Genomic DNA, 21,153 nt, shown 5'->3' on the forward strand with positions numbered 1-21,153 from the left:
GTATAATTAATTTCAGTTTATAAAAATTAACAAAATTTTTTATGTAAAAATTGTAATAAATAGAAATATTATTTCTTATTACAATTTTTAGATAAAGATATAATATGCTTATATTATAGAGTAATATAAAATAGGTTATCACAATTTATTGATTTAGAATTCTTTATTAACAAAATATTTGATTTTCTTATATACATTTATAGATAATTTGTGTTAAACCATTATAAAATCGTTAATCGTTAAATGCGTTTGCATTTTTCAAAATTATATCATCATAAAAATTTATGCAACAAATAACAAACTAATAATTGCATAATTTTATCGAATCAAAACTTTGAAAATAATTGCTTTGATTCAAGCGCATTTTTATTTGCACTGATATACTAATATATAAGATACACGAGCGTTTTAATTTAAATAATTTATATATAAATTTTATTAAATAATAAATAAATTTTATCTATAATAATGAATTATTTAAAAAGCAATAATTCTTAAAACAAATTCTTATTTCTAAATTGCAAATTAAATTATTTCATGGAATATAAATAGAATTTAAGAATCACCAACGATTTTTATATATATATATATATAGATATCAACTAAATTCTTTGATATAAATTATAAATAAATATACATCTTTGATCAATCTAATCTTTCTATTTCATTTTCTGATTTCGTATAAAAAATATATGACGGTAACACGCAATATACAATTTAAAAATAATTATGTACACAGTAGAATCTTATAAATTTTACTTTTATATAGATAAGTGGCACGTTATCCCCAAAAAGAGAGATTTATTATCTTCTTCTTAATTTTCCCATATATTATTAAAATTTTCTTAATATCTAAATCGAATAAAGATGACTCATAATCTAAGACTTAAATTATAGGTTATTATTTTGGTATACATTATACTGATTAGATTATCATCAATATTAAAATAAGATAATAAAAAGCACCGACATGATAAACTGATAATAAATATCATAAAAAGAACTACAACTGAGATTCAAATCTTGAATGTTTGTCATTTTAAATATCAATTTGATTTAATTTACAAAGGAACTTTTTCATATTAGATTAATTTCATATAGATTAATTCAATTTAATTTTTAAAAGTGATATCCTTTTGAGTAAAAAATATAAAATATCTTTAGTTAGATTTCCATCAAAATCTAAATATATTTTAAAATTTGTAATTCTTGGTCTTTTATGTTTAAGAAAAAAATTTGAGTCAATGATAAAAATTTATATCAAAGTTCCTTCTTTGTCTAGAAGATCTTTTGAAATGAAATTGTAATTTATGCAATTCTATATATTTGGAATCTCTGCAGAAAATAAAGGTGCATCTGAAGCTGTGAATGTAGGTGATTTTCCTTCTCTTGCAATGCGTAATGCTTGATGAACAGAAACAGTATCTAATTCCTTTTGATTTGGTTTTTCATTATCTAAACAAATATCTGCCGCTCTTTTTCCAAACGGTTCTAATACTTTTACTCTATAATCGACAATTGTTGACACTGGATTGCCAGTTAATCTTAAATTTTCCAAACAAGGTAAATGACCAATATTCTTTACCTCTTCGATCTTTTCGATACGATTGCAACTTACGTCTAGACCTTCTAATGAATACAATTTTGAGAAACTCGATAATGAAGTTAATTTGTTTTGAGACAAATCGATATACACTATATAACCAAGTTTCGTATGCAAATCATCGGGTAAAGTTGTGAAATTATTCGATGCTAAATACAATTGAGACAATCTCGGTAATAAAGTGATGTTAGAAATTTCAGAGAGTAGATTATTATTTAATGTTAAACATTCTATTTGTGGTAATAATTTAATTGCTTCATCTATAACTTCTATTCGATTATCACTAAGATCTAGATGAGTGACTTTAAACCAAATATGGGAATCGTTCGCGTTTTCAATTGTTTTATGTACTTCTTCGCACATTGCTAATTCAACGATATTTCTAAGCTTTGTATTGTTCACTTTTAAATATTTCACTGTATCTCGAAGATTGCCCATATGATATATCTTGTCCATTGGATATTGATTAATGGTTAGATTCTCTATGTTCTTGAAACTTGTTAATTCAATGGACAATGCTGATGAATAAATATTGCTGGTTCTATAAGGTTCTGAACTTCCTTCAATGATCAGACCAGTTAAATGAGAATTAAAGTCCAAGACATGACTGAAATCATATTTTTTATCAACCACTTCGATTGGTGGACAAGGTTGTTTTAATCTCTCACTGATTGCATATAGCTGCAAAAAAATAATTATATCTCATCTGTACGTATAAAATAGATACTATTACAAAAATGTATGAATAATTTAAATATATAATCACCTGAACTGGATTAAATTTGTGACTCTTGGACTTCTGTAATAAACTATTTCCTTCTATAAAAAATTCTAAAGCCATACTCTGTAGTAGGAAAAATATATCATATATATGCATATCAAGAAATACAGCTAATTCTCTAGGCATTGCTTTTTTCAAATAGTTGTATACTTCATTTAAATAAATTTCTAAGCTTAATCTACGCTTTTCTACAAAAGCTTCACATTTATTTCCAATAAGCTTCTTTGGTGGCAATATATCTTTCTTAACATAATTCTCTAAGACAAGTTTATCGTGAAGTTCAGCAAAATCATTGTATCTAAAAATACAAATATAAATATATCAAATTTATTTTTTATTTCAAATGGATTTATGATATAATTTCATAATTTTTCAATATATGAAAATAATATATGAAAAAAACTTTATGATAAAGCAATTATTAAAGATTCATTTAAAGAAAGAAATATAAATATAAGTTAATATAGTATATATTTAATATTTTTTTTTTTAGCAATAAATTTTGAACAATATAAAAATAATTGATCACATTCATTTTTTAAAATATGCATAATTTAATATATAAAATAAAAATATCAGAAAGGTGTATCAAATAATATAACCAAATAATTTTATAACCAAAAATATTGAATAAATGAGGAATAAATAGATATTAAAAGATTTATCAAGATAAGAAATAAAAAATAAAAAGTTGTTCACGATGAATCAGAAATTTACCTGTGCTTCACAGTCCATTTGATTGAAGCAATCCTAACCTCGATGCAATAATAAGTAATACCTTCGACAGTGTCAGCTGATGGAATTTTAATGTGCACATTTTCCTGATTCAACAAAAGACATGCCATTCTTTCAAAATGTTTTGGCAATCGTCGAGTATAGACGTGACAAGAATTGGTAGTCGATTGGACCAAGAGGTTATCCCGGATCAAGACGAGAGCTGTCAATATCAACTGTTTTATATCAGAGGGAGGGATGTCTCTTATCCATTTGGTGCATTGTGTACTCTTCTCAAACCTACCGCGTTGCTTTTTTTAGTGTTCCTTTACTCAGAATGAAATAAAATGTTAGTATATGAATGTTCATGTTTAATGTGTAGTATACTTGGCAGAAAAACTTACACCGTGCTACCACCTCGCGCTCGAATTAAGAAAAGTACTGACCCGAGACAGATTGTACGCTCCGCTATTCTTTATAACAGAGGTGCTCAGATTCGTTATTATTAAATATTTTTTTTAGTTGTATCATTGTTATATTATTTATAATTTTTATAGTATTAATATTAGTATAGATAAATATAAGTTAAAATTTTTACTCGTATAATTTAAAATTTTTATTATTATTTTATTATTATATTAGTTTTTTATTATTTTATTATTATATTATAATTTTATTGATTATATTAGGATTTCTTTTTATATTTTTTAAATATATTACGTCAATGTATATATATATATATATATATATATATATATATTAGCTTATATTATAGATATTAAATTGTCAAAAAATTATTAAAAAAATATATATATAAATATAATTTGCAATAAAATGAGTAACATATAAATTGACCTTGTTTTATATCAAATTAATCGCTGTTGAATGTGTTTCATGATTCATAATATTATTAATAAACAAATTACTGATAACAGAGATTAAATATTCACTTTCATTATCGCTTCTAAAGCAATATATTTTTTTATTTTCAATTTGTTATATTTCTATAAAGTAAAATTAAATTTAAAATAAAGAAATTATATATATATATAATTATTAATTATTACATTAATTTATAAATAAAAAATTAAATATTTATATGTATATTTAATTACTAATTAATTTTGCATATGTTTATTATATAATATATTAGTTCATAATAAAATTTATAAAAATTCTTATTTAGATTTAAAAGATAGTCTTGTTCCTTTATAGTGGCAGGTCGTATTGCTATCAAATGGATGAACGCGCCCATTCACGATGGTTCTCATTGGTGACAACCTGTTGCTGCAATGGCGTAATCAAAATTTTGTGGATATAATTTGTAATCGATGTCTGTGTCTAGTGTTTAATAAATATATATTTTGGTAGAATTTTTTTTTCTAATTTTTCATTTTTATTTTGTGTTCATATATTTATTTGTAATTATATATACAATATGATATTAAATACAATATAAATTAGATAATTAAAATATAAAAAAAATATAAACTAAACATTTTAATATTCTTTTAACAAACAAAAGATAGTGATTAAAAAGCTTAAATTTAAAACTATATACTTATAAAGTATCGATTTAATTAGTTTGATTTGAACATACATATTTTATATTTTAAATGTATATATTTTAGTCATATTTGATTAAAATATGAATAAGAAATATTAAATATATATATTTACAATAATAATATAATTTAATAATATATTCAATATTCAGGAAAAAAATCCTAGAATATACGCAAAATAAAAAGAACCAAATAAAATTTTTAATAGCTGCGTCAGCTATTGTCTTATAATTTTCGAATACCATAAATCGAACAACTAACTATTAACCATTAACATCGAATTCCAATTTTCCAATATTCATATATTTTTTTGAAAAGTTCTTTGAAGTTTAGATTCTAAAAATAAGGAATATCTTTTGTTACTAGCAAACTTTTTTAAATTTAATATCAAGTTTTTCTACTTTATGATCTTTTTTTATAATCTTATTCTGGTTTACGTTTCATGTATCGTAAAACACATGAGCGTCACATTGTCTTCGGAGGACGTTTATAGAGATCTGAAAGGAATACCTGTGAGAACCAAGATAGAGTAAGAGGCAAGCGAAACGATATAAATCGCGTAAAACAACCCAAGCGACAGGGAATTTTCTTTTCAGTAGGATATCGGCGTATTTACGCCACTGCAAATCGGTGGATGCTGCGTCAGGAGCAATGGCGGCACTAGCTTACCTGGCCAGTACCTATCCTCCTCCCCTCCTGTTCGTATCGTCGTCACGTTCCTCAGGGCAACCCAACGAACCTGTTGCCCGTTCTCATCCAGTATCGTGTCGCTTTCACGACGATCGTGTGCGGTTCATTGCGGCTGTTCTGCTTTAAAAGTTGACTTCAATAAAATCGTTTACAAAATTTCGAAGAATTCTTTTCGTGTTTAACGATTCGTGTTTAACTGTGATTTTCCATAAAAGTACTTTTTTTTTCTCAACTGAATTGCACATGGCATATCGTGAATCGATTCAACGACTTTATATATACAATGATTTGAAACGTCGACTATTGTCAAGGATTATGTTGTTAGTGAACTATTCAGTGATTGGCGCCTTTGGCAATTTGTCACGGCGCGCATGTCTTGTGTGAAGTTTGAGAAACTTCTTCTCTGTGCATCATGATCGGTAAATTGAATATTTCGAAAATGATGATTTTACGCGAAAAGAAGTATCGATTGATTTCTTTGAAAATGAATGAGAGTGTACGAGGATTAAAAAATTTTAAGGATTGTATCGTAATTTCATGATTTCGATAGAAAATGATTTTCTTGTTTCTATCTTTATATAGTGTCAACGATGATATACAAGTGCTATTAGTGAAATTTTAAAATGGATGCGGTGATAAATGAATCTTTTCGTTATTTGATTGTGAATCTACACAGAATTTAATTTCTTTATTGTGAAATTGTGTATCAATGAAAAAATTTTATAATTTGAAAGATTATTGTGCTTTATTAATGAAACATTATATATGAAAATTTTCTAGGGATATAAATCACGAATTTTATTATAATTATTCGCGTAATATTATTTGCATAATTGATTAATTAAAACATAATACCGTGCCATAAGTTTCAACTGATACATTCACATGTTGTAATTAGCATCTCCATGGGAAATGATTTCTCTTGAGTCCTGTTGTAATTCCAACAATATTTTTCACTCACATAACCTAATATTTTTCAATTATTGTAAATAACTATTTTAAATATGAATTACTATAAATATAGTAATTCTAAAGTAAATTAATTCAAAATTTATTCTTTCCTTATATTTATATTTTGACTTTAATGTTATGATATAAAATTTTTGATTTCTATTAAATTCATTTCGATGAAAATAAGTCTTAAAGGATAAATTCATAAAGAACCTATAACCATTCTTTATATGAATTAAAATAATCTAACGGGTCATAATCTAACTTAAACTTATCGTGTGCACGTGTGAAATACAGTGAAATAAAATACCGAGTGAATTACGTTGATTATCTTTGGACGACCATTACTCTTGCAATATCATCCAAATATTGTGACTTGAACTATGGTGAGTTTAACGTATACTTATATACTAAAAGTCTTAAATATCGATGACGTGTACTTTAGGTTTATTCAGAATAGAAGTAACGCTTAGCTTTGTTACATTTAAATGATAGTAAAAAAAATCAAATTATGAAATTTATCTTTGACTTTTATATAAAAATATGAAAGTATATATAGTAATATTTCTTAATTTTTTTTTCTTTTTGAACATCTTATTTATATCGCGTTTACGATCAACATAAAATAGAGTAATATAAACATCAACCAGTCGATTGGTGCAAATCGATTCGTTGGTTGGAGAAAAGGAACGAGACGTGTACAACGTAAAACATGTTGAACGTGTCGTGATTAAGGGGAAACCAACGCGTGACAAAATGTCGAGATATTTAGCAAAGCGTGCGACGGCCTCGTGACTCATAACCTCGAGAGAACGACTCTCAGGCAGGTAGGCATTTCAGTAGTGGGCGTTCTCTCGAATTCTTGTCTTATCGTTAGCATTCGACCGTGATGTGGAAATTTTTATTCGATTATCGATTATAGGAACAATGTAGATATTTTTAAAATAATTATTCGATTTCATATATAGATATATGCTATTATGCATTGCATAAATTATGCTTCTTATAATAATTTCATAATAATAAATACACGTAGATATATATGATTAAATTTTGAACGTTAACGAAAGTGAAGTTAATTAAAATAAATTTCTAAAACTGAAAAAAGTGGATAGAATTAAGAAATATCGAGACAATTTCTCAAAGAGAACTAATGAAAAATATATTTTCAATGATATTCAGAAGTATATAATTCAGAAGTACATAAATATTCCAGTTTCGTGACTTCTTTCAAAAATAGAATATTTGAAAATGAAAGTTTGACAGAAATTATAAACGTAAACGTATTACACCACGGTATTATTAACCTGAAAAGTAACAACAGAACATTGTTAGGTAGGGGCGAGTAGATCCGACTAAGCATGCGCACACATGTAGAAAACGGTGTGAGCGGATGATAACGAAGAGGAGGATGATCGTGGAGAATGGTGGCTGCTATGAGGCCGTTCGTCCAGGCAGAAGCTGAGACCGCAACCAAAGGTGAGTGGCCGCTCTCTTCTCCGTGGAATGTGTTGCGTCGTCTCTCGATTCTGCGGACAATTCGGATTATCGAGTTTCCGTTCTCTCATCAATTATTATTTCTTTTTTTCTCCGTTGTTTACTAATTATTATTATTATCAAAAGATAATTGATTTAAGAGGGGAAAATTGGTTTCTATTTTCTATTTTATTTGAATAAATTAATTAAACGCATAATAATTATCTGATGCAAGGGAATTAAATTTTTGATTGAATATTAAACTTGACTTGAATTTCGTGCAAAAATTTTCATCTCTGGAAGGGAAATATTTCATTACTTAGATGTAAATTTCTAGGTGCATGCGAAGTTTTCAATTTAAGTGCACACGTGAATATTATATAGCATTCACGAGCAAATTTAATTTTTAACCGTCGACAAAGATCTTAAAAATTAAACAGCACGTCTAGCAAAATTATTACACAGAACATGAAATGAAAAAAAATTTTAATCCAAATAGATATATTTCCGTGCAAATATGAATCCGTCTAATTATCAGAATACGGATAAAAGCAAGGTAGAGAGTTTCTCTTACTTTCATCCGGCCGGTCGAGAAGAACTAAAATTGCATAACGAGCTTGCAACTTACTGTGAAGAAAACAAAACTCTCCACCGATGCGCTCGTTGCAGGTGCAGTTTACGCATGGAAATTTCTCTTCTTTGCCTTGGCGTGAGATTTCGTTCAGAGAATCTCTTTTCTCAGAGTTCTAAGAATCGCGCTTTTTGTCACTTACTCTTCATTATTCCGCGAAGACTAAGACTGCAGGAAAGGTAATCTTGCGAACAAAAGTTGATGAATAAGACTTTAATTGAGCTGACGCTGAATCGCGTTAGTCGCATCTGAATGTTTCGAGAATAATTTAACAGTTTCTTTCTTTTTTTTTCAAAATAATTCCTTCAACATTCTCACGATATTAACACGCTTTGAGAAAATTTGACTTTTCTCCTGAAAAAGAAAATCCAAATAAATAATTTTAATTGAAATTAAAAAAATATAAAACTGCTTTTATCGTAACAAGTTTTTGGAAGAATTTATTCGTAAACCTTCGAAATTTATATTAAGATTCGTAAAAATTACGAAATTTTAATCTTTGTAGATAAATAAAGTTCATCGCTCTAAACTTTGTCAGTCGCATATTTTTCTTTCAAAATTTTACAAAATATTTCGATATTATGCTTCACGAATTAAATCGTTCAATTTGTTTAAAAAATTTATCTGAAAAAATATTTTGATTTTCCTTCCTCGCAAATTGTATCAAATTATTGGCTGCTCGACTGATAAAACGTCGATCACATTTCAATAACCTTTATCCCCTATTCTATTCTCCGCCCTCGAAAAACGAAATTAATATATTGGACCGATCGGATCAAGCCGGATCGAAGCCGTATCCGATTGTATCGGTGAAATCGGCGAGCAGCAGTTTAAACGGGGCAGCTTGTTGCGTACAATCAGCCGGGAGAGTTGGTGGTGTTTCAACGAGTGTGTATCCTTATCGACGTGCAATGTCCGCATCGATGCCGTGCCACATAATCGCCTTTCGCGGCCGGCCGCACTGAGTCGGTAACAAGCGTTGACAGCGCGCCGCGCCAATTTTTCTACGCCGGTAAAGTGTTGCAACGCAAATTAGAGGCGAGCCACGCGGCTCTCTGGAACGCGATTACGCGTGAGACACGAAGGGACAAGACAGACGAGATTTAAAATTGGGATTGACGAGGAGTCGGCCACGACCACGAGGAGGAACGAGAACGAGAGAATTTTTCCTTGCGAGATTTGCCAGACGCGTTTCTTTCCGAAGAAGATTTAGAGGTTATGTTCGTATCATGATTTTTACGATGCTGTATTTCACGGTGTGCTACGATTTTTCTATTATCGTTGATCGTTTTGTTTCTTTTGGATTGTAAGTGGTGTTTTTCGCGTTGTTCTTTTCGAGGAGAGAACGAAAAAAGTTTAACAGTTTTGTCGACGAGTAGAAACATTGTTGGCTGGCGGAGAGATTCGAATCATGAATGAAGTAACGGCAATCTAAATTTGTCGAATTTGCGTGAAACGCGTTTTCCAGGAGATTGATCGACTCGAATTATGCATGCATATGGAGATTGAGCACTTGATTCTCGATTATGCAAATTCTCATTTGGCCTCGAAGAGACACGTTACACGTACGCGAACCGAACAATTATAACCGTAATATCGACATCGAATATGCAGTCATATGAATATACACGTAAGTAAATTTTTGTTCGTTGAAACTTTTTTTTCCAATTTTTCAATTTGTCGTGAAAAAAGTTCGATCATAAGTTGAAACGATAAACCATTCTCGTATATAATACGAGTCAAATTATTTTCTTTATATCGTTTGACATCGCGCAAATCCTTCCCATCATCATTCTTCTTCCAATCCAACTTGACCCACTTGCCAATCTTCATCCTCTATTTTCTCCTCGTCAACTTTCCCTCGGTTCGAAAAAGCCGAACGATTCCCACGATTCGCGCGCATAGTTCGTCTCGGGATATCCTTTCTTCCTCTCGATCTCTTTCTCCCGAGATCGAGGGTGCATCATTGACAATATACGAATACTACAATTTGCCTCTGCAAATTCAGCGCGTTTCCAGCCAAACGATTCACCGTTCTTGTTTCGCTTTGATCTCGCATAAACGAGATTCCTCTTTCCATCCGTTTTCCAACTTCCTTCGGATATCGGCCCGTGTATATCTGCGCATGAAAATCTTAAGATGGGCGGGTCGCAGCTAATTTTCTGTTCCGTTACGTAGATTGGATAATCGAGAAAATTCATCTTCCTTCGGAGAAAAATATTTTCGGATCGGTTAATAAATTTTGTTTCTTTAAGAAGATCAATTATAATATTTACGTATAAATTTTTTTTTAATAAGTGAATAGTGTGATTTTAATACGAAAATTTACAAAAATTATTATTTCTCTTATGTAAATGATTTAAACAAACGAGTGAATATTATAAATTCGTAAAATAATATTTACGATAATCAGTGAAGAATAAACGTCGCAACAATTCGAAATCGACTTTTTGACACGAATCTTTCGCTCGAGATCCTAACCTCTCATCGCATTGTGAATTTTTTTTTTTTTTTAAATTTAACCAAATTTAAACGAGAATAGAGAAGTTTGAGCAAAGTTTATCCCCAATTCGGTTAAATCTTTCGCTCGAAATCCTAACCTCTCATTGCATCGTGAATTTTTTTTTTTTTTAAATTTAACCAAATTTAAACGAGAATAGAGAAGTTTGAGCAAAGTTTATCCCCGATTCGGTTAAATCTTCCGGAAGGCTCGACTTGAAAACTTAAATTCCGAAATTTGCGAGAAATAATATCGCGAGAAACTTTCTCGAAATATATATATATATATATATATACTCGAGCAAAAGTAGCAAAGAGAGAATAAAGAATCGAAAGAATTTCCGTGAGGGATCCACGGCATAATAAAATTTGTCATTTTCACGGCGGAGATTTTTCTCGGAGAATCTTGGGGGAACAAAAGGATCCACGGAGATATATATCTATATATATATATCGGGATTGATGGGAAGGTTGGAAGTTGCGGGAAATGGGATCCGTCAGAGGCCGGCGGGGTCTCTCTGGTGACGGCGAGTGGTGGCGCAGGTGTTGCCACGATGAATATCGACCAACTCTTTTCCCGTGCATACGTTTCTGTTTCAACATTTTTCCGCACCGTGCCGTTATCGATCCCCACCACTCGCTAAATTGGATGTTCGATTCCCTTCCGCCAATTAACCGAATTAACCGACTCTTTTTTTTTTATTCCATCGGTTTCGTTGAAAGCACTCGAAAATGCATTCCTTTTTTTTTTTCTTCTCTTTTCTTTTCTGCGGGATAGGATAAATAGAATACGTGGATGAATTTTTTACTTCGATGTAAAAAAAAAAAAAAAAAGAACTCTATCTCGTCGATTATTCAAAAAGTAAAATATTTTAAAATCTTATCGTATATAATGGAAAGTGTATTTAATTGAATATTAAAGTGTTAATTAATTCGATAATTTTTATAATATAAAAATTTGTCTCGATTTCTATTTTACGAAATAATTAAAATAAATAATTAATATTAAATAATTAAAAAAAAAATAATAATTTCAGGAATTCACGGTTGGTGATAATAATAATGGAAGAGGTTTTCCGCAAGTTACTGGCCGCGAATCCGCGGATATCCTAGGCTTGCAAGAGGCTTTGGATTGAAATCGTTCCAAGATCGTGGATGTAGAAGTTAAACCGCACGATCCGTTACTATAAGTAATATTGGTTTAAGTAAGATTGAATTTCGACGAGGAATACGAAGCTTTTCCCTTGATAAATGAACTTTTGAAAATTGAATCGAAATTATAATATCCTCTCCCGATTAATAAGCAAACCATTTCTATTTATCCTTTTCTTTTTTTTTTTTCAGTAAGATACACGACGAATAAATATTTCTATGATTCTCCACGAATTACTCGATTGAGATTGTAAAAAAAATTGATTTTTGAAATTTAAAAAAATTCGTATGATTCGATTTATAAAATCGAATTTTATAATAAATAATCTATTTCGATGTTCAACAGTTGTGCAGTTCTTTTCTGCAATTCTGGAAACGCGACAATTGTTATTCGATCGTTAGAGAGAGAGAGAGAGAGAGAGAGAGAGAGAGAGAGAGAGAGAGAGAGAGAGAGAGAGAGAGAGAGTCGCGAAATATTACGTCTTCGACGCGCTCGGTAAAGAAACCTGGTTTCGCAATCGCTGCAGATGCGATCACTTTCACAAGTGCACTCATTCCGAACCGTCCAGTCCGGTTTCTTCTCGATTTTAACGGCGAAACGATTCTTCATCTTTTCAATTTTATCTCCTCGACGAAATTGACGGAAAAAACTGTGCGAGGATGGCGACATCTTCTTACATTTTCTAGTAAGAGTGAAGAAAAATCGAATGTATAAAATTCACTTCAATTTATGTTCAAAATACAAACTATAATTAAGATCGAATTTATATTTGTATCTGTATTCGTAATTTTTGTCGATTAATTTTATTGGTTTTGTTTAAAAAATTTCTTGAATTCCGGTAAAGTATTTTTCTAAGAAGATAAAACTTCGCCCTCCATCTTGAAAAGCGTCTCTCTGCGACAAGAACGCCCTCTCTTTATTTTTAAAAAAATTCTCAAACGATAAATACTGTGCTAATTCTCGACTACAAATATTATTTAAGACGTTGGTAAAACAGAAAGTATCATCGAAATTTAAAAAAAAAAAAAAAAAAAAAAAATAAAATTCTTGAGAACCTTCACGATATCCATTCCTGTAGTTTGAATCATTTATCCGGCAGAAATTGGGAAGACATTTTCGAGGAGAATTATATATCGAGTCACGTACCAGCATCCTTGCGTGGACCGATCGAGAGCATCTTGGAAAATGGAAGGAAAAAAAAAAAAAAAGGAAGGAAACAAGGAACCGTCTCGTTTTCATGGTTACGTGGAGTCTCGTCCTTTGTCTTTGTTAACAGTATTGCGACGTGCCTTCCCCGTTAAATTGTACGCGTGACAAGCGGCGGAAAAGCCGGCTGTAAAAGCGCGGAGGAGGAGGAGGAGGAATGGGAAATACACTGTTAACGGAAGTCGGGGTTATTCCTCGCTGATGCTCGCCGCAAAGTACCCTCTATTATATCCTTTCCCCTTTTTCTTCCTCTATTCTTTTCCTTTATCCTCCAACTTCTTCCCCTCGACAAATTTCCCTCTTCTTTGAGACCTCTCCTCTTTTATTTCGTTTAGAAGGGGAATAATTGAAAATTATTTTCGACCTTTTCATATTATTATTCGTTGTTTGAATATCTTTTCTTTCTTTCTTTTTATCTTTGCGCTTCAACTTTTTCTCTCCTGTCAAGGAATTTTCTATATAATTTTGTCTTTATCCTATCCCTTGACGCGATATTTAGATTAATTAATGTTCTATGAATTTTTGATCCAATTTTCTGTATCCAATTCCACGAGAATAAAATACTTAGTCGAACTATCGGAGATTAATATCGTTCTTATTTCATTAATAGTTAAATTTCTCGCCTATTTTTCATTTACATTGTATATAATTTTCATCCGATTACGTAAGAGGAATATTTTTTAATTCACCGCCACACCGCTTTAATTTTCAATTTCCGTATCATATATGTTCCAATATTCTCTGTCTTCCCATTCGAGTCGATTTCCCTTACCTTTCGTCCCTGCAATTTTAAAGGAGGGGGAAGAGAGAAGAGCTTACTTGGTCTCAAAGAAAATACGGCCAAGATTTATAAGATAACCAAGTCGAGGGTTCCCCTTTCGCGGAAAGTTTCACGGCTCGTCACAGGGAAATTACGCGAGCGAAATTATTCCTCCGCGCGAAACAAGGGCGAAGGGAAAAGAGGGCGGAAGAGAGCGAGGACAAACAATTATTGCGCCTCCCCCCTCCCCTGTCCGCCGTCCCGCACGGATATTAAGAAGGCTCTCGAGGATGTCGAGAGCGATAAACATGGAGGAGGCACTGCTCGATTCCACATCGGGAGAATTTTTAATAGTTCTCGAACGTTTTCGCGTTGTTGGCGAATGGAAAAAGGAGGGGATTTTGAGGATTTTTTTGAGGAGTTTTGGTTTTTCGTTATAAATGAATGGAACGATTATATTTTTCTTTTTTTTTTTATGAATGGTATGTGTATTTAATATTTTATTTTTCATTAGTAGAATTGTGTAATATTCATTGAATAAATTTTAAAACGAAAGACATTTTATCCCCTTTATCTCTTGCCCGTGTTATCGATGCACACCTTTACTACGTGCTACTTTCTTAAAATATTGCCGTCGAAGCTAAACATCGGCCTATTTCGGTGAAAAACGCTGACAAACGCTGATTTATAGAAAAATAGCTATCGAATAGAAATTATCGTTGCCTCTTAATCGTTGATGGTGAAGGGTTCGTCGGCCAATCAAGTATAAATCACATTCACACGAAAATAATTTAACATAACCTACAAAAATTTCTTTATACATTCAATTATTTCAATTTCAGCCATTAACAATGATTTTATCGACTACGTTTTCAATCGTATTCAAATGAATTACATTCTTGGTTTCTAAACTGATTTGCTTTCTACACTCAAATTCAATAGCAATTTCTCGAATTGTTATTATTGGTTATATGTCGGTTTGCTTCGATCGATGCTTTCATTTTGTCCTCATCGGCTTCAAACTGGTCTTCCAGAACACATGGCGCATCTTCAACGTCGAAATTGTCGAAACGAAATTTTCAAAACCAATTTTCACACTGAGATACCGTTAATACACTTTTTTCATAGACTTTGCACAACTTTTTCCTTGCCTGAACACTATTCTTATCTTTTCGGCGATAAAAAAACAAAATATATCGAAAATACTTCTTTTCGTCTTGCATCTTTGTTACATATTGCACGAAGAACACGAAAAACGCACAGAATCGAGTGAATTTTTCTTACGTATAAACCAAGAAATGCCAACTCTCGAAATATATAATAACAACACGGTTTAGAATGAAGTTGGCTAGATAAACGTTCGATTAGCGACACTCGTGTGAAGAAACGAAACTATTTTCCCAGCAAACCACAACCTACGTAGAATCGTCTATAGAGATTCCCTCAAATGTTAATTCGCTACGTCTGTGCACGTCTTGTTTATACACTGTATTTGTCGAGGGTAGAGCAAATGCGGATAAAATAAATAACGAACGATCGAATATTTGCGGATGCAATGTCGGTCCTCGGTAGACTCGGGGTCTAGTGATACATTGGCGGCAATATCCACCTGTTTCGCGTGAAATACGAAAGCAGGTTGTCGCGGTGCACCTCGGTAGATCTTCGATATTGCTCGCCAGGCTTGAATTACGGGTACGTTGCTTTTTTTGAGCGCGGTCAGAATCTCGCTTATTGAATATATCGGCGTGTCCATTTGTTCGAAAACCTTTTCTTACCTTCGTTTCGCTTTCACGCCTCTCCAACCATCGTAGACTTTTATCCGCTCTATTTCGTTTTCGACCACGTTGCAAAAATTTGCAGAAACGTAATATTTATATTCTTTTATTCCGTTGCATGATATTCGCCGCTGTCTTCGGTTTGTTAAAATGTTTTTACGGATACAAGAATAGAGATTGAATCTGGAATAAAATAAAAGATCTATGATAAAATTTATATATCCAATTCCACTCGTACGAATAATATTTGTTGCTTTCATACGAAAGTATATAGATATTAGTAAAATAAAATTCATTTAATTTCTCTCTGTTGCCTTTATATTTCGTTAAAAAAAGAAAGTTTCGTTTGTCCAAGATACTTGCTTCTCTTTTCCCTATTTGTTCTTCGGATTGCCTGTAAGAATCTGAGCGTCATTTTATCGGCAAAAGAGTGAAAGGCGAACAAGGTGTAATCTTCTTCGCGTTACCTGAAAGAAGGTTATCTCGAATTACCGAGAGAAATATTTTTCAAAAAATAATCCTTGTTAACACGAGTAAAACTCTTTTTATGATCTCGCGTATTAATTAATTGGTTTTCGGCGACTAGTGATTAAAATAAAAAAAAAAAAAAATATGTGAAGTTTGAAAAGCTTGTCGAGTATTATAGAAAATTTAAATTTATTATTATTATTATTCGTATCGACATATTTTCCAGATTTCACTTTTGTTCCATGTAACATGGAATTCACATTGCAAGCTGATATTTCACGATATCAAAAATTGATATCTTTCTCGATTTCACGGTCGAATTCTCCCTCCCTCCTCTCTCTCTCTCTCTCTCTCCTTTTTTTCTTTCTCTCGTATCTTCAAGCCACTTTATATCCAACCAACCGAAAAAGATACGATACGCTTTTCCAAACTTTGGAAAGACAGTTTGAATAATGGTATTGTTCCTTCGAGGGAGCAAGTAAACTTTGTTATTGCATGAGAAGGTTCTGACGTAAAAATTACGATATCGATGCGCGTGCCGATGCCATAAACGAGAATTCCTCGACGCGTACAGTCGTATATATGAGTGAGCCTCTGAAACTCTCTCGAACCTTAATCTTCGAAACTTTAATTTTTTTTTTTTTTCTCAGAATCTTTTTTGATTTGCCTCTTCTCTCGCGCACCTGTTCCCGAATAAGAATACGAATTCGCATTTTTTACATTTGCAAGACGTGCGTTGATTCGTATATGCACTGAAAAATGAAAGAGTGAAAGAGTGGAGATTATTTGAACTCGGTTCAACGGTTAAATTCATCTCACGCGCTTTTCGAAAATTTCGTTTTCTGCAAGAGATGTAAATTCTTATTGTTTCACAAAATCTCTATTTTAAAATATTTTAAAAAATTATTAAATATTAAAATAAAATATTTTATTTTAAAAATAAAAATCTACACAGTTATTAAATTAGATTTTTTTTAAATAATTCATTTTTAAAATTCTTCTTCCTTAAAATTCTCTTCTTAATCAACTTAATTGGCTTAATTTCTTAAACTTTTTCTCACTAATTTCGCAAGGGATGCATCCTTATCATACAAACCAATTCGAAATCTACCAAAGCAGATAACATTTATTCCTTGATTTACAAAAATTAAATTTCTTTTTTTTTAGATATACTAATAATAAGATTCTCGATTTTCAATCATCTCACGATTCCGTGTCCGTGCGTTATTCTTTTCTCAAATCTTCCCCCGTGTAATTGTTCCACTGTTATCCTCGACTTAAAGTCGTTCCACGTGCCACGTTAATCGAGCGTGTAACTGGAAGCTGGCAGGAAGTGAAAGATCTTTCACGGTCTCGAGACTCGGTCTCTGAGAGAGAAAAAGAGAGAGAGAGAGGGAGAGAGAAAGGAAAAAATTGCTCGTCCAGTAAGAAGGATGGCGGGCAGGCACGTTCGACGATCCACTAGAGAAAAATCGATCGTAGAGTGGTTTCGTGCGCCACGCTCCTCGTTTTCGTTCCGTTCCCTCTTGGCGGGTTCCAGCGGCAAGGTTTAACCCCCTTCTCGAGAACCGGAAGTCGATCCATCGCCGCGCGATATTCAACCTGATTCGAACTTCGACCAAACTTGTGAATGTAAGATGTAAGAGAGAAGTGAGTCAGGTTGTCTCGCATCATCGTGAAACCACTTTTCGCTCGATTATGGAATAACGTGATATCTTAATTGCGTTTATTTTAGAATTGGAATTCTTTGATAAGCTATTTGCTTTTATGATTACGAAATTTATATTTTCGATTAAATAAATAACACAGCCTGCGATATCAACGTTATTCGTCGGAGTCGACACAGATTTCTGCCGATTTATTTTCTAAACGCGAGAATCAAAATTTTTTTTTTTTTACATAGAATTGTTTAGAAACTCAACACGAAGTTTGGAAATGGAAAAATATATGGCGTAACATCGATATTTCTTGCATTGGTACGATAATAATTTAATTTCAATCGGATTGAAATCGAATAATTTCAAACGTGTTTTTATTGTGAATTATTATTACGCTCTTTTATCTTTCATAAAAAAAAAAAAGATATTATATCTCTACTCGTAGTACTTTAAACTAATCTTCTTACAATCCTTCTTACAATCCCAATCTTAATTTTCTAAATGGAAAATACGAAACAAGAGATATAAGAAGATAGTATATATATACAAATTTCTTTCTTTCTTTCTTCTTTCGTTGAAATCAAGAAATCAAGAAGAGATCGAAGACCAATAACAACAATAAAAATAACAATAAGAAGCGGGATGTCGATTCGCGCGTATATTTTCGCCATTAAGAAACACGTGAAGAAGAAGAAGAAATTTTCAAAGTTTTATCCCCCACCGACGAGAACAAAAAGAGGTATCCGGATCATCGAGGCGTGAGATCGCGCCGCTTCTGGCGAGCACGTGTCTCTTCTCTCCCTGCGAGTGCACCTTGCGCGCGGGGATTTCCAGCCTCTCTCTCTCTCTCTCTCTCTCTCTCTCTCTCTCTCTCTCTCTCTCTCTCTCTCTCTCTCCTCTCTCTCTCTCTCTCTCTCTCTCTCTCTCTCTGTGTGTGTGTGTGTGTGTGTGTGTGTGTGTGTGGTGTGTGTGTGTGTGTGTGTGTGTGTGTGTGTGTGTGTGTGTGTGTGTGTGTGTGTGTGTGTGTGTGTGTGTGTGTGTGTGTGTGTGTGTGTGTGTGTGTGTGGTGTGTGTGTGTGTGTGTGTGTGTGTGTGTGTGTGTGTGTGTGTGTGTGTGTGTGTGTGTGTCCGCTATAATTCGTTTTTCCACGATCGTTGAAAACTTGTCCAACAAGTGATGGGAAATATTTTGTGACGGTTGAAACGATATTCCTGATATTCCTGCAGACATTAGAGATAATTGGAGAATAATGTTAGTGGATAATCGTGATAGATTAGATCAAGACGAGAATCGTTGGATTTTATTTTTCGAAGATTTGTTAAGCGTAGATTTTATTCTTGGAAAATTGGAAAGAGTAAAAGTGTTTTTTTAGAGAGGTGGTTCTTTTCTAAACAGGTAAAGAGGGGATTCTTGAGACGACGAAGTAGTTTTAATTGTTTTTTTGTTTTGTTTTTTTTTTTTGCTTTGATTGAGATTTCGTGGATTGTGTGAAGATCTTCGTTGCGACGTTTTAATTGGAAAATTTGTAATTTTCCTTGTAATTATAAACCGTTGTATTATGATTGATTTTTTTTTTACATTTGTAGAAACGAATTTAAGTTCTCGAAGTTTTCGAACGGATCGAGTAAATTTTTTTGGATGAATTTTTCGTTTCGTTTTTAATTTTCTTCATGTTCTATTCTAAACTGGCTTCACTTTATTAACAAACGTGATAACCAGGGGAAGTTGAAAATTTACACGTGGCGAAATTTATCACGATTTAACCGGTTATTCAAAATTTAATTTGAATTATTCGATCTCAATCTCAATTTTACAACATTTATGAGAACAGTTAGGTTTTCGACCTAACTTCTAATAATACTCTCCGCAATTAAATAATATATAAACCGAGAATCTCTCGCGGTTCAAATTCTTTCTTCCAAAGCTCTCTCTCGTAATAACCACTTCTTCTCAATTATTAATTAATTTTTAATTAATAATAATAAAATAAACGGTTGAAGAGGAGAAGATCGGACAAATCTTCCTAATTTTTACCGACCGATAATTTTAACGAATCTACTAAAACTTCGACAAACAGTCGAAGAAGAAATAAATTCTCCTCTTGAAACTCAAGTATCATCGTTATCGTCCTTTTTTTTATTAATTAAGAAAAGGAAAAGCGCGCGCGCGCGTCAGTTCGAGCGCGCGAAAGTGTTTAACAGCCACGCGGAGATAAACGCGGCGGGAGGTGGAGGAGGGGATCAAACGCGTTCCCTCCTAATTAGCCGGACTGGCAAGCGCCCAGATCGGGCCACTCGATCGGTAAGAAGATCGGGCCGGGTTAATTTCGGCCCCTGATTTCATCCCACCACTATCCACCACTCTCGGTCGGTAAAATCGCCATTCCCTGATGCGAAAACTAATTTTAACACCTTTCGACAAAGCCACTCGAGCATACGTACGTCTCGAAAACGGTGGCCCGATCCAAAACCAAATCTCTCGCCACTCGCGTGTTTTTGAATCCGGCCGGCCAATATTTGACCGATTCCTGCAAATATCGATCGACTCGAGGGACGAATATCACGGCAACGAACGATTCTCTCTCTCTCTCTCTCTCTCTTGAAATTTCGCCTTTTTTCCGACTCTCTTCTCTTCCATCTGTTTCGAAGTTGCGTGCAATATGGATCTCTCTCTCTCTCTCTCTCTTTCCCTTTCCATGGCTCGTTTGTCGAGCAGCGAATTCATTGTGGAAATTGCATCGGGTTCCGGAACTCGTAAATGAAACTGCAACTATAAAACGGGATACCCTCGTTGAGGCACAAAGGGGAAATGGATAATGGAGAATTGCGGTTAAACTGTCGCCGATTATCGATCAATTTTCGTATCGAATTTGTCGTGATTATACCACGACTCGATGATTCTTTTTCAATTTTCCGAAAGTATTGAAATTTTGCTGCCAGGGATTTTTTTTTTCCCCTATACGATTTGACACTTTTTATATAATTCGCTTAAAGCTTCTTTTTTTCCCATTCGATTCATTTAATACGAAGTTTATATTATATTATTATTATACAAATATTTAATACGATATTTAATACGAAGTTTATATTATTTGTCGACAGAAAAGAAAGGGTATTTATTTTATCTTTACAAATTATTATCTTCAGGATCATTTTTCAATAAGTATATATTCGTGGGAGAATAGTAAATTAAAGACTTACACGTTAGATATGTAAAGAGAAA

At 32.5% G+C, this 21,153-nt stretch overlaps 2 protein-coding genes across 3 annotated transcripts in view; one reads left to right on the plus strand and one right to left on the minus strand.

The window, feature by feature from the left end:
- Positions 1-1,286: 1,286 nt before the first annotated feature.
- LOC411145 (nischarin) lies at positions 1,287-3,539 on the minus strand. The gene is made up of 3 exons (XM_394619.7): positions 3,102-3,539; positions 2,370-2,682; positions 1,287-2,284 (listed from the first exon to the last, which is right to left on the minus strand). The coding sequence occupies exons 1-3, from the start codon at positions 3,227-3,229 to the stop codon at positions 1,319-1,321; spliced, it is 1,407 nt and encodes a 468-aa protein (XP_394619.1). The 5' UTR covers positions 3,230-3,539; the 3' UTR covers positions 1,287-1,318.
- Positions 3,540-6,485: 2,946 nt separating this feature from the next.
- The window catches only part of LOC408874, a 229,536-nt gene continuing 214,868 nt past the window's right edge, over positions 6,486-21,153 (plus strand). The window contains exons 1-2 of one of the 2 annotated variants that reach the window (XM_006570518.3): positions 6,486-6,690; positions 7,640-7,783. The gene's annotated coding sequence lies outside the window, so the exon portion shown is untranslated. The remainder of the gene's footprint in view (positions 6,691-7,639; positions 7,784-21,153) is intronic. The other variant, XM_006570520.3, reaches the window with a different exon arrangement.

Source organism: Apis mellifera, linkage group LG6, assembly GCF_003254395.2.
Source record: "Apis mellifera strain DH4 linkage group LG6, Amel_HAv3.1, whole genome shotgun sequence".
NCBI lineage: Eukaryota > Metazoa > Arthropoda > Insecta > Hymenoptera > Apidae > Apis > Apis mellifera.

What these genes read in the sequence shown, in the direction of transcription:
- LOC411145 (XM_394619.7), bottom strand. Translation starts at nt 3,229, where the DNA reads ATGGCATGTCTTTTGTTGAATCAGGAAAATGTGCACATTAAAATTCCA. An exon ending in AAATGGACTGTGAAGCACAG is followed by an intron (nt 2,683 to 3,101) that starts GTAAATTTCTGA and finishes TTGTATTTTTAG; the next exon opens with ATACAATGATTTTGCTGAAC. An exon ending in ACAAATTTAATCCAGTTCAG is followed by an intron (nt 2,285 to 2,369) that starts GTGATTATATAT and finishes ATTTTTTTGCAG; the next exon opens with CTATATGCAATCAGTGAGAG.